We start from the raw sequence: 13,630 nt of genomic DNA on the forward strand, positions 1-13,630 counted from the left end.
TTTTTTTTTTTTTTTTAGATGGAGTCTTGCTCTGTTGCCCAGGTTGGAGTGCAGTGGCACGATCTTAGTTCACTGCAGCCTCGGCCTCCTGGGTTCAAGCGATTCTTCTGCCTCAGCCTCCTGAGTAGCTGGGATTACAGGCGCCTGCCACCACACCCAGCTAATTTTGTATTTTCAGTAGAGATAGGGCTTCACCATGTTGGCCAGGCTGGTCTTGAACTCCTGACCTAGTGATGCGCCAACTTTGGCCTCCCAAAGTGCTGGGATTATAGGCATGAGCCACCGCACCCGGCCTGTACCTGCTAATTTTTTATTTTCAGTAGAGACAAGGTTTTACCATGTTGGCCAGGCTGGTCTTGAACTCCTGACCTAAAGTGATCCGCCAGCTTTAGCCTCCCAAAGTGCTGGGATTATAGGCGTGAGCCACCGCACCCAGCCTGCACCCGGCTAATTTTTTATTTTCAGTAGAGACAAGGTTTCACCATGTTGGCCAGGCTGGTCTTGAACTCCTGACCTAAAGTGATCCGCCCACCTCAGTCTCCCAAAGTGCTGGCATTATAGGCATCAGCAAATCACACCTGGCCTTTTTGTATTTTTAGTAGAGACAGGGTTTTGCTATGTTGGCCAGGCTGTTCTCGAACTTCTGGCTTTAAGTGATCTCCCTGCCTTGGCCTCCCAAAGTGCTGGAATTACAGGCATGGGCCACTGCGCCTGGCCCACATGTATTTAGAGCCCTGAAATCTGAATGACTGTCACACTTGGAATTTTAGTTAAGTTTTAGGCAATCCAAGCTAACAAAATGCTCATGTAGGTGGCTAAAGCTGAGTACAATTCTAGTCTTACTAGAGCGGTGCCTCAAGCTTGGAATCCCAGCTGTTCTCAGAATGTGGAGGAGTCTGTCTTGAGCCAAATTGGCAGTTGGACTCAGTTCATTATCTTTTTCTTTATGAATTTTAATTGTATTCAGAATGTGTTGATAGTTAAGTCAGAGACTTCTACGTACTTTTATCCAAGTGTGTTCTGCTAAATATATAAAATTTAGCAAGAAAACGTGGTAGCTTATATGTTGGCTTTTAAAGTCTATTGATAAGTGTTCAAAAGAAATGATAGTCATTACTTTAGTTAAGAAGTACTAGATTTTGGCCAGGTGGGGTGGCTCATGCCTGTAATCCCAGCACTTTGGAAGGCCAAGGCAGGCAGATCACCTGAGGTCAGGAGTTCAAGACCAACCTAGCCAACATGGTGATCCCATCTTTATTAAAAATACAAAAATTACACAGTCGTGATGGTGTGTACCTGTAATCCCAGCTACTAGGGAGGCTGAGGCAGGAGAATTGCTTGGACCCGGGAAGTGGAGGTTGCAGTGAGCCCAGATAATGCCACTGCACTCCAGCCCGGGCAACAGAGCAAAACTCCATCTCCAAAAACCACAAAAGAAGTACTAGATTTTCCAACTATGTAAGTCTTTGTTTTGATGGGTTTTTAATTACATTTCTGCTCTCTCATTGATAGTTTTGTTTTTGTTGTTTTTGAGATGGAGTCTTGCTCTGTTGCCCAGGGTGGAGTGTAGTGGTGCGATCTCAGCTCACTGCAACCTCTCCTCCTGGGTTCAAGTGAATTCTCCTGCCTCAGCCTCCCGAGTAGCTGGGATTACAGGCACCTGCCCCCACAAGCCCACCTCAGCCTCCCAGAGTGCTGGGATTACAGGCACCTGCCCCCACACGCCCACCTCAGCCTCCCAGAGTGCTGGGATTACAGGCACCTGCCCCACACGCCCACCTCAGCCTCCCAGAGTGCTGGGATTACAGGCACCTGCCCCCACACGCCCACCTCAGCCTCCCAGAGTGCTGGGATTACAGGCACCTGCCCCCACACGCCCACCTCAGCCTCCCAGAGTGCTGGGATTACAGGCACCTGCCCCCACACGCCCACCTCAGCCTCCCAGAGTGCTGGGATTACGGGTGTGAGCCACCACGCCTGGCCTTGATAATGTTCTTGATGTGAAACTTATTAATAGCTACTGTTTGACTTTCTAGAAAATATTAATGACTCTTTAGAATACTGATAGACGTTTAGTGTTTGCCTGTTAAAATTGGAAGCTGTCTTGAAGGCAGATACTGTGGTTTTATCCCATGTGTATTCTTGGATGCTTGTTACTGGCTCAATGAGTAGTTGAACAGATGAAGAAAACATCCGTATGCCTTCCGCCTTTTCTCTGGCTTTGGTTCTAGAAAGGTGAGTCGAGTTAATAGGCAGGTGTTATTGAGTGGTAGGTACCTGGGCCCAAACCTATATCTAATGAGGCTCCTTAATCTCTGCTAAAGGAGGCAACACATCTGGTTGAACTAATGCAAACTTCCCTACTTATCCCACTATGACTGATTGTTCTGTTTCTTTAGGAGAAGTTTTTGCAATATGTGGAAGCTGTGATGCTTTGGGAAACTGGAATCCTCAAAATGCTGTGGCTCTTCTTCCAGAGAATGACACAGGTGAAAGGTGAGTATGGAAATGTGAGGTTACAGAATAACTGTGACATTAACCTTAGGATTTTAGGGGCTTTTAATATATCTTGGTATTTTTTCTTTCAGTTTTAATTTTTATCAACATTATCACGTTGCATAGTTTTATGAGTGAAATAATTTTACAAAATGTGTGTGGTAAAAACAGGTTCCTCTCTTACCGGTAATCCCCGCCTCTCAACCACTTTCATTTCTTTTTTTTGTAATTTATTTTCTATTTTTACAACTCAGGATAATTGAATACTTTTACTTCTTGACTGGTTCTTTAGGTACTTACCACCATAATTAGTTAGGGTCTCACTCTCTCACCCAGGCTGGAGTAGGGTGGTATGATCCTAGCTCAGTGCAGCCTTGAACTCTTGGGCTGAAGCGATCCTTACGCCTCAGCCTCCTGAGTAGCTGTGACTATAGGCACCCATCACCATGCCTAGTTAATTGTGGGGTTTTTTTGTGTGTTTTGTTTTTGGTGTGATGGCATTTTTTGATTGATTGTTTTTTGGGGGGTTTTTTTTTGGTGCAAAGGTGGTGTCTGGCTATGTTGCCCAGGCTGATCTGAAATTCCTGGACCTGAGATCCTCCCACCTTGCTTTCTTATTTAAAGAAACATTTTAAGGCATTATCATTTGTCTTGTCAGTGTATATTCTTTTCTTTTTTTTTCATTTTTTCTGATTTATTTTTTTAATTGTCATCACATATTCTTGATCAGAGCTCTAATTTTTGTATTTGCCTATAGAAGTATTTCCTTGAAGTATGTGGTGTTAAAAGGAGCTGAGAGTGGAACACATACTTAGATATCTTAGCTAAAATAAAGAAATATATTCACTAGTGGCATTGAATCCATCAGTAAACTTAATATGGGCCCAGCGGATGGAGAAAGGTAAATCTGGGTGTCAGCCACTCTCCTGCAGTTAAGTGTGAGCTTGGGCAACTGATGTCTATAGGCCTCAGTTACCTCATCTACACAGTAAAGGGGTTAGCATAGATGAGTGGATGTCAGCAGAGGTGGCACTTACCCCACTGTGGATAGTTGGAAGTGTTATAGGTTTTCCTAAATAGCATACAAGTATATCCAGTGCCAGATTAGGTGATTGCTAAGGCTCTATTTTCCTGTAGAGCAGCATGACTTAAAATGTGGCCTGTGTACCAGTACCGGTCCAAAAGACTTTTAAAAAAAGTCAATCCATGATGTGAGAAATACAAAAATTGAGAGCAAGCATTTAGAAATGTGTATAGCAGTTTGACTCCATGCATGTCACTGTGGGCACATCTCATTGAATTGGGTATGTAGATGAGAATATTGGTCACCAAACAGGTTGAGTAAAGGAAACAAAAACTGCTGGTCATTGACAGCAAATAGTTTGAGGAGCACCGGTGGTAAAGCAAGGGAAAATAACAAAGGAAGGTAAAACAGTAACAGTAATGGAAGCTAAGGGAAAGAAAATAAAAAAACACAGAACTCCCTTTTTTCTAGTTTGTCACTAGTATCACACATTTTCTCAGCCAATTCTCAGCCCTTATAAGAGTTCTATTGGTAAATTGTATGATTTTAATAGTATATATTCTTTACTAGTCTTTATTTCCTTCAAGTGGCTGTTTTTTTCTTTGATTTTCAGATCAGCCACTCTGGTCTGAAGTGAAACCTCGTATCTTTCTGAACTTGTCTCTAAAACACACCCTTGCCTGTCCTAAATCAGTTTCAGCCAACTTGGTCAAAAAGATATGAACAGGATAAGACACTTAACAACTTTAAGAGGACCAGTTGTTCATACGTTGCGCATGTACAATGAAATAAGAGCTGATTCACAGGTGGCAGATAAACAGTGTTTTACAGGGAGAAGGGAGTAGATGACACAGGGATCCATGTGCCTTTAGACAATATTCATGAGTTTTAGAATTGTGTTTCTTTGGAATTTTAATGTGCTCTACATCTAAGTCTGCTGTGCCCCTCTTTTTCAGGGAGCGTCTTAAGCTTTCTCTTACCAGCTCTCCCTACCCACAGGCTCATGGCAGCTAGAGCTTTCCTGGAATTTTTTTCTACTTAGAGATAACTTGAAGGTCATGGTATCGTTTCCTAATGCTGCTGAAGATGTGGGTCATTGTGGTTTCATTTGCCCTCCTTGTAGATTTTACGGTATTTTGGAAAAGGATATAAGGGCAATTCAGAATTAGGCAGTTGCACTAAACTACCACGTGACTATCCGTCTTTCCTGGTTTTGATTTAATTTCATCGGATTATTTTGTCTTCACCAAGTAGTGCTGATTCTTTCTTTGAATCTTTTTTTTTTTTTTTTTTTTTGAGCCGGAATCTTGCTCTGTCGCCCAGGCTGGAGTGCCGTGGCGTGATCTTGGCTCACTGCAAGCTCTGCTTCCGGGTTCACGCCATTCTCCTGGCTCAGCCTCCCGAGTGGCCAGGACTACAGGCGCCCGCCACCATGCCCGGCTAATTTTTTTTGTATTTTTTTAACAGAAACAGGGTTTCACCATGTTAGCCAGGATGGTCTCGATCTCCTGATCTCGTTATCTACCCACCTCGGCCTCCTAAAGTGCTGGGATTACAGGCTTGAGCCACTGTGCCCGGCCTTTTTAAAATTTTTTTAGACAGGGTCTCACTCTGTCACACAGGCTGGAGTGCAGTGGCATGATTTCGGTTCACTCTAACCTCAAACTCCTGGGTTCCAGTGATCTTCCTGCCTCAGCCTTTCAAGTAGCTAGGTGCACACCATCATGCCCAGCTAATTAAAATTTTTTTATAGAGGTGAGGTTTCACTATGTTGAGACCCATGCTGTTCCTGAACTCCTGGGCTCAAGCTTCCCTCCTGCCTTGGCCTCCCAACATGCTGGGTGTAAGCCTGGGTTCTGGTTCATTCTTAAATTTGCCATGTTTGCTTAGACAAGTGGAGTAAAAAGGCTCGCTGCTTTGCCTTCTTTATCTCTTATTTTCATTTAGTGGTTCTTTACCAGGGATCACATTAGAATCACTTGGGAGGACTTGAAAAAAAATACACATACCTAGATCCTGGAGATTGAGAAATAATGGCCGAGAGAGTGGCTGCAGCATATTTTTCAAAGCTTGTTACTAATTCTACTCTGCACATCTGGGGCTAGTTTCACATGCTCCAACTGACTGTTTTGTAGATGAGGTAGTACTGGGAATTTGCCCCCCCCTTTTTATTTTCCTTTTGGGGTAGCAGAAATGGCAGCTTTCTATTCTGAATTGGAAGAGTCTGCCTGGAGACCTCTGTTGAAAAGAATTCTGCGGCTTATTGGGGAAAATTAGGGAACATGTGCCAAGCATTTGCTATTCTTTTTTTGTTTTTGTTTTGAGATGGAGTCTCACTCTGTCGCCCAGGCTGGAGTGCAGTGGTGTGATCTGGGCTCACTGCAACCTCGGCCTCACGGGTTCAAGCCATTCTCCTGCCTTAGCCTCCTGAGTAGCTGTGATTATAGGCGTGTGCCACCATGCCCGGCTAATTTTTGTATTTTTAGTAGAGATGTGGTTTCATCATGTTGGTCAGGCTGGTCTTGAACTCCTGACCTCGTGATCCGCCCACCTCAGCCTCCTAAAGTGCTGGGTTACAGTTGTGAGCCACCATGCCTGGCAGCATTTGCTATTCTTGCTTTAAAGCAGTGATTTTTATTTATTTTTTTAAATTTATTTATTTATTTTTTATTATACTTTAAGTTCTAGGGTACATGTGCACAACGTGCAAGTTTGTTACATATGTATACATGTGCCATGTTGGTTTGTTTAAAGCAATGATTTTTAAAAATGTACATACCTTAATTAAAAAATACTTTATTGCTAAAAAATGATACAATCATTTGAGCCTTTAGTGAATTGCAATCTTTTTGCTGGTGGAGAGTTTTGTCTCGATGTTGATGGCTGCTAACTGATCAGAGTTGTAGTTGCTGAAGGTTGAAGGACAGTGTCAATTTCTTAAAATAAGACAATGGGCCGGGTGCGGTGGCTCACACCTGTAATCCCAGCACTTTGGGAGGCCCAGGCGGGCGCATCATGAGGTCAGGAGATCGAGACCATCCTGGCCAACATGGTGAAATCCCGTCTCTACTAAAAATACAAAAAATTAGCCAGGCATAGTGACGGGCGCCTGTAGTCCCAACTACTCGGGGGGCTGAGGTGGGAGAATGGCGTGAACCCGGGAGGCGGAGCTTGCGGTGAGCCGAGATTGTGGCACTGCACTCCAGCCTGGGCGACAGAACGAGACTCTGTCTCAAAAGAAAAAAAAAAGACAATGAGGTTTACCACATTGATGAACCATTCCTTTCATTGAAAGATTTTTCTGTAGCATGCAATCACTGTAACAGATATAATAATAACAAAAAATTTTGAAACATTATGAGATTTGCCAAACTGTGACATAGACACGAAGTAAGCACATGTTGTTGGGAAAATGGCACTGATAGACTTGCTGGACTCAGGTTTGCCACAAACCTTCAATTTGTAACAAACACAGTATCTGTGAAGTATAATAAAGTGCAATACAATGAGCTATATCTGTATTTAATTTAGGAGCTAAGATTGTATCAGAGTGAGGACAATGCCCTAAAACCTGTCTTAGCAGAGCCAGGTAGGGCTAAACTACTCATACTGAATTAACGTTTGGTTAATGGTCTATGACAGGGGTTCTCAAAGTGTTCATAAAAGTTACCTGGAGGTGGCCGGGCATGGTGGCTCACGCCTGTAATCCCGGCACTTTGGGAGGCTGAGGCGGGCGGATCACGAGGTCAGGAGATCGAAACCATCCTGGCTAATGCAGTGAAACCCCATCTCTACTAAAAATACAAAAACAAAATTAGCCAGGCATAGTGGCGGGTGCCTGTAGTCCCAGCTACTGGGAAGGCTGAGGCAGGAGAACGGCATGAACCCGGGAGGCGGAGCTTGCAGTGAACCAAGATCGCGCCACTGCACTCCAGTCTTGGCGACAGAGCGAGACTCCATCTCAAAATAAAATAAAATAAAGTTACCTGGAGGCTTGTTAAAATACAGATTACTGGGCCCCCACCCCCAGAGTTCCTGTTTTTTTAGGTCTGAGTGGGGCCTGAGAATCTGCATTTCTAAGAAGCTCCCAGCTGCTAATAATCTGGGACCATGCTTTGGATACCACTAGTTTATTATTTGAAGCTAAAAATCAGTTAACAGTAATGAATTGTAGTGAATTCTTGACCTTAAGGCAGCTGTTGAGTCAAATCTTTAGTTTCTGTTAGAATAACGTAGTTCAGAGAAAGACATTGGCCTGAAACAAGGTATAGGTTCTGACTGCTTGTCTAAGGAATAGCCAAGGCCTGGGTAGAACAGTTTAGAATAAGGGATAGTCAACAGGAGTGTAATTCATGTTTATCTCTCATTTGTAACACAAAAGCTGTGACCCAAAGTCTCTTATCAGCCATGTAACATCCCTCACTGAATGGGAAGTCAGAGAAGATTCTGACTGTGGCTTCCACTTTTGTATGACTTGAATTTTCTGTTTGGAAACTTATCCTGGCTCTTTATATGGCTGGTTCCTTCTCATCATGTAGATCTCAGCTCAGACAGCGCTTCCTCATTAAAACCTTCCTTCCTTTTAAAAGTCTCCTCCAAAACTTCCTTGTATCTATCTTTTTTGGTTATTTTTCTATCTACCCACACAGCAAAGGAACTCTTTGAAGATGAGGCTGTTTCTGCAATATATACTCCTGTGTTCCCATTGCCTGCTACAGAGTAGGCCTGTAACATTTTGTGTAGGAATAAATGAATGATATTGGTCACATGTTTTATTTGAGGGGTTTTGTGAATTAAGAAGTCTTTATGCACTGTAGTTTGATATTGATGCTGCTGCTTTTTTCTTTCTTCACAGCATGTTATGGAAAGCAACCATTGTACTCAGTAGAGGAGTATCAGTTCAGTATCGCTACTTCAAAGGGTACTTTTTAGAACCAAAGGTATGTTTTCTTTATCTAGTTTCCAATTTCTTTAGCACTTCCTTCAAAAGCAACTCACTTAAGTTTGAAAACGTTCAAAGTAAAATGCATTTGCTTTGGTCAAATAAGGAATAGAACTCTTGATTAATAAAATTTACCAAAACCGAGGAAGTAGCCACTTCAGAGGCAGATGATGTCTGCCATGGAATTTTAAAAAGACGTAGTAAGTATGTTCTGCAATATTCTTATGAAATTGGTTTTAATGTGTTCTCTATAAGTGTGCATTTTCGGTAACTTTTGTAAACTAGTTAGGGACCACTTGCAGAGGTTTTACTTTTGGTTTTGTTTTTTAATCCTTGTGTGGTATAAATACATTTAGAGAATTATATAGCCTGTTTTAAGTGAGTAATTAAAAAAATTATTTCACAGCAGCCGTCTCTTAATGGCTGTATTAACTCTGATCAAAATTTAATTGATTCTTTTTAGATTTTTTCAAAGATGTTATTGATAGACCCCTATCTTTTCTGGAGGCCTTTGGGATTATCTATTCTAAATCTGCCTGTTCACAATTCATTATTTTGGGATTGTTTTCATATTCAGAAAAGAAAAAAACTTAATCCTTTTCCATTTATTCTAAAGATACTTATTTGCTGAAAGGATTCTTTTCCTTCAGATTTTTATCTTTGACACCCTTGGGCTGCATATGAACAAGGGTTTAGGCAGGGGTCTAGGAAACAAATCATGGATTAGATCTTGTTAAAAAATGTATTTCCTTTGGGAGTCATTAAGTGTTTTTGTTACATGTGAAAAATGCAAGCAGCCACTCTTACCTCGTTCTCTTAGCCACCATTATACAAAGAAAAGAGAAAAAAATGACAAACCCACTTTAGCTGTCTTTTGCACCTATTACGTTTCTTATTCCGAGAATCTTTTGTGAATACCCAGTAACTGAACTTAAATTACATTGTGGTTCATCATTGTGTTGGCTTTTCTTGACAATGGTTTCACTTTAACTTAAGAAAAGGGCATCTCATTGATTTGGCATGAGGTTGTGCATCATGGTAAAGTTCTTTGGTATAACTTAAGCAATGGTGTGTAGATACGTAGGTCATAGACACAGCAGGCTTACCTGAGGATCCTGGTGTATGAAATTTAGCTTTGTTATATGTGAAACCAACTAAATTTTACTTAGAAAGGGGAGTATGTATGAGAAAGATGATAATGAGTTATTTGGGCATAGTTTTCTAAAGTAAGACTATTGTCAACACAGGTCAAATTAAGCCAACCTAAGTATTTGTCCTCTTCATTGAAAATGTAACCAAAAGCAGCAGATCAGTCCAAAATACCTTTTGAAAAAATTGGCAAGAAGTCTGCTTAACAGTAAAAACAAGTTTTTCCCCTTGTAATACTTGCAAAAGTTTACAGTATGTGTTGGTGAGTGTGTTTCTTTAAGTAGGTGCTCTGTATCGTGTACACATGTACCGTGTGATGCAGGGGCTGCCATGGTAAGTATGTTTTTCATGGAATCGAGTACATAGCTACATAAAATCCCATGCATATGGCTACAGTTTTTTTCTCCACATGCCAGCTTAATGTGACACTTTAAAAAAGTCGGTGGCGCTTTTTAAATAAAGCATTTTTAATAGAAGTATTATGAAACTTTGTCTAGTTGTACATTGTCAAATAATAGAAGTAATGTGCAAGGCATTTTCAATTGTGAAATGATGTAAATTATTGGAATACATAATGTTACGAATATAAAGAATGATAGGAAAATAAATAATGAAAGCATTAAAAAGCTGAAATGGGAGAAAGGTTAATTTTACTGGGTTGAAAGTTTTAGGAGGTAATCTACCCAGGCAGTTTTGGAGCTAAAGCTTAAAGTTTTGCAATTATGGACAAGCCAGTTGACCTTTAGGCTTTAGCCTCCTCATCTATAAAACAAAAGGTTTGAACTATAGATTTTTAGATCCTTTCATTGCAAAATTTTATTGAGTAAATGAAATTTTACCATTCATATTTTCTCCCATGCATTGCTTTTCTGGCATATTCCTTTTAGTTTAGAAGAGTCCTGAAATCCTTTTCTCAGTTTTTCACAGCTACATGTTCTCTTTGTGAATTAGGATAAGGTGTTAATATGTTACTTTTTAAAATAATTTCACAGATGACAAAATATTATCTGATTTGAACATAGCACACAAAAGTAGTGAGTATTCCTGGAATGAAAACATTGGTATGAATCTACAGGTAGTCCTGATGTCACATCTTCACCAAAGATACTTTTTGAATTAACATGTAATTTCAACATTTTTTTTTTCCCCGTGTCAACCCCTCTTTGCTTGTGGGTAGAATTAGGGATGTTTCCTCATAGTGAAATGTTAGCCAGTTTCTCATGATATCCTTTGAAATTTTTCCTTCATTTTTGTAGAAATAATCTTTATTTTCAGCACATATCTATGTTTCTCACTTTCATAGTTGCTAACATTCACTTAGATTCATTACAAACTGTCTTATTTTGACCTCTATCTCCCTTGAGTTTTAAGTCCTTTAACAAGGTAATCAGTCACCTGCGATAGATAATTGTTTATTTTCAGAATAGTCTAGTTTGTCATTTTGTACAATAGTTTATTAGTATCTAAAATTCTTCTGAATAGTAAATACTGTCAGCTGTTAACTTGAGATTTGAACATAGTCTGTTGGCCTAGCTTCCTTTGCTTTACTCATGCCTAGGTGACTATTTCTTTTACTGGTTGTACTAAAAATAGAGATTTTTTTTTTTTTCTTTTTTTTTTTGAGATGGAGTCTTGCTCTGTCACCCAGGCTGGAGTGCAGTGGCACGATCTCGGCTCCCTGCAACCTCCGCCTCCTGGGTTCAAGTGATTCTTCTGGCTCAGCCTCCAAGTAGCTGGGATTACAGGCATGCAACCACCATGCCTGGCTAATTTTTGTATTGTTCTAGTAGAGACAGGGTTTCGCCATGTTAGCCAGGCTGGTCTTGAACTCCTGACCTCAGGTGATCCACCTGCTTCAGCCTCCCGGAGTGCTGGGATTACAGGCAGGAGCCACCACATGCAGCCTTGATTCCTCAGACCCCCTCTTTACGTTCAGTTTGTTTTCAAAATTGTGGAAGGATAACAATCAGTAAAAGTTTTAAAAATTTGTGATATATGCAAGCAGTGATATTACATGGCTAGCTAATAATTTTGTTTGGTGATTTGTTAAAAAACAAACTTCCAATCTACATATTGGATAGTCTTATTTATTTCTCTCAATGCTTGGAATAACTGAGTGATGTCAGTAACTGTTTAAGAAAACAATCATTAAGACTTATTGTGGGAAGAAATTTTTAAAAATATTTTTGTTAATATGCATGTTTGGAAACATTTCTGCAGTCGTCTGACATTATGTATGCTAAATTGTGAAATAACTCTGCCAGTACTGTTAATGGAATATTGTCTTAGATTGACATCATTACATTTTTCTCCAAAGATCTATCTCCCATGTTACTCCAAAAAGCTTAAAATTTTGGCAGACTTTGTCAGAATGTTTTCTTTCAGAACTATTTTCTTTTCGTAGATCTTAAAGAATAAGTTATTACAGATAATATATTAGAAAGTATTGCATGTACAATGAGACCAGGATTAAAAAATAAATAACAGGATTGCATGTTTTGGAGTCATCGCTGAGATTCTGAATTTCCCAATGCTCAGTTGTTAGTTTTTATTTATTTATATTTTTGAAGTGGAGTTTCACTCTTGTTGCCCAGGCTGAAGTGCAGTGGTGCGATCTCAGCTCATTGCCAACCGCGTCCCGGGTTCAAGTGAGTCTCCTGCCTCAGCCTTCCGAGTAGCTGGGATTACAGGCATCACTGTGCCCGGCTAACTTTTGTATTTTTAGTAGAGACAGTGTTTCTCCATGTTGGTCAGGCTGTTCTCTAACTCCAGACCTCAGGTGATCCACCCGCTTTGACCTCCCAAAGTGCTAGGATTAGAGGAATGAGCCACCATGCCCGGCCTGTTAATTTTTTTTTAAGGAAGTAAAGCTGAAAATTTAAGATTGCCTTCTAAAGTTTAATAAAGTAGGTTTAACAACTTTGGAAATTCAGTGTATTTTAAAACTAGGTTCTTTTTTTTCTATATTGTAGCAGTTTACCAACCAATGTGTGTTTGTAGTCTGAATGATGATAGACATAATTCTGTCATCTGTTTACCTGGCCATTTGGACTGTTCCTCAAATATGCTATTCTATTCAAGTCTAGGTAGTTTTATGCAGTTGGGTAGTGGGTAGATGAGAGTGGAGTTGTTAAAATTGCTACTAAAATATGTTCCCTATCAAATTTAATCCAAAGGACTATTTTTACCTGATTAAAGATACTGCTGTCAACACTCTATAAAGTTCCCCTGACATCTGAATTAAAACAAACTCTCTGCTATGCCAACTGTATCTCTTTTTGACATTTAATATTATATTCATAGCACCCTTTTCTTTTTCTTTCTCTTTGTCTTTTTTTTTCTTTTTTGAGACACAGTCTCGCTCTGTTGCCCAGGCTGGAGTGCAGTGGCGTGATCTCAGCTCACTGCAGCCTCCGCCTCCCAGATTCATGGGATTCTCCTGCCTTGGCCGCCCAAGTACCTAGGATTACAGGCGTGTGCCACCATGCCCGGCTAATTTTTGTATTTTTAGTAGAGATGGGGTTTCACCATGTTGGCCAGGCTGGTCTCGAACTCCTGACCTCAAGTGATCTGCCTGCCTCGGCCTCCCAAAATGCTGGGATTACAGGCATGAGCCACCATGCCTGGCCTATATTTGCAACTTTTGAGGTTTAGAAAGTTTGATGTTTAAAAAACACATTTAAAAAATGTTTCAGGAAAAATGTTACAGTAAACATCATCTAGAATTAAATTGATTTTCTTTTTAGTATAATGGATATGAAAGTCACCATATTTTAAAAGAGCAATTTCACATTACATTTTTTAAAATCTATGCGGTCTACCAATTAAGGTGAACTGTTATAGCAGAGAAGTATTTAGCTAGAGAAAAAGATAATTTTATTTAGCATCCCAGAATTAATGATTTGAAGAAATATATAGTGCTATTTTAGTTTTTAAACTTCAGAAGTTTGAGGATTTCAGAAAAGAATTTAGCCTGGTTATTTTAAGTGACAGGACTATTTCTTGCATTTAATACTTAA

At 40.2% G+C, this 13,630-nt stretch overlaps 1 protein-coding gene across 1 annotated transcript in view; it reads left to right on the forward strand.

Moving 5' to 3' along the window:
• LOC108533020 (glucoamylase-like) overlaps positions 1 to 13,630 on the forward strand; it is a 66,191-nt gene that overhangs the window by 49,040 nt on the left and 3,521 nt on the right. The window contains exons 4-5 of the mRNA XM_017877375.1: positions 2,400 to 2,496; positions 8,376 to 8,460. Coding sequence (XP_017732864.1) covers positions 2,400 to 2,496; positions 8,376 to 8,460 — 182 coding nt within the window. The remainder of the gene's footprint in view (positions 1 to 2,399; positions 2,497 to 8,375; positions 8,461 to 13,630) is intronic.

This window comes from Rhinopithecus bieti, unplaced genomic scaffold (genome assembly GCF_001698545.2).
Source record: "Rhinopithecus bieti isolate Rb0 unplaced genomic scaffold, ASM169854v2 scaffold_65, whole genome shotgun sequence".
Classification (NCBI taxonomy): domain Eukaryota; kingdom Metazoa; phylum Chordata; class Mammalia; order Primates; family Cercopithecidae; genus Rhinopithecus; species Rhinopithecus bieti.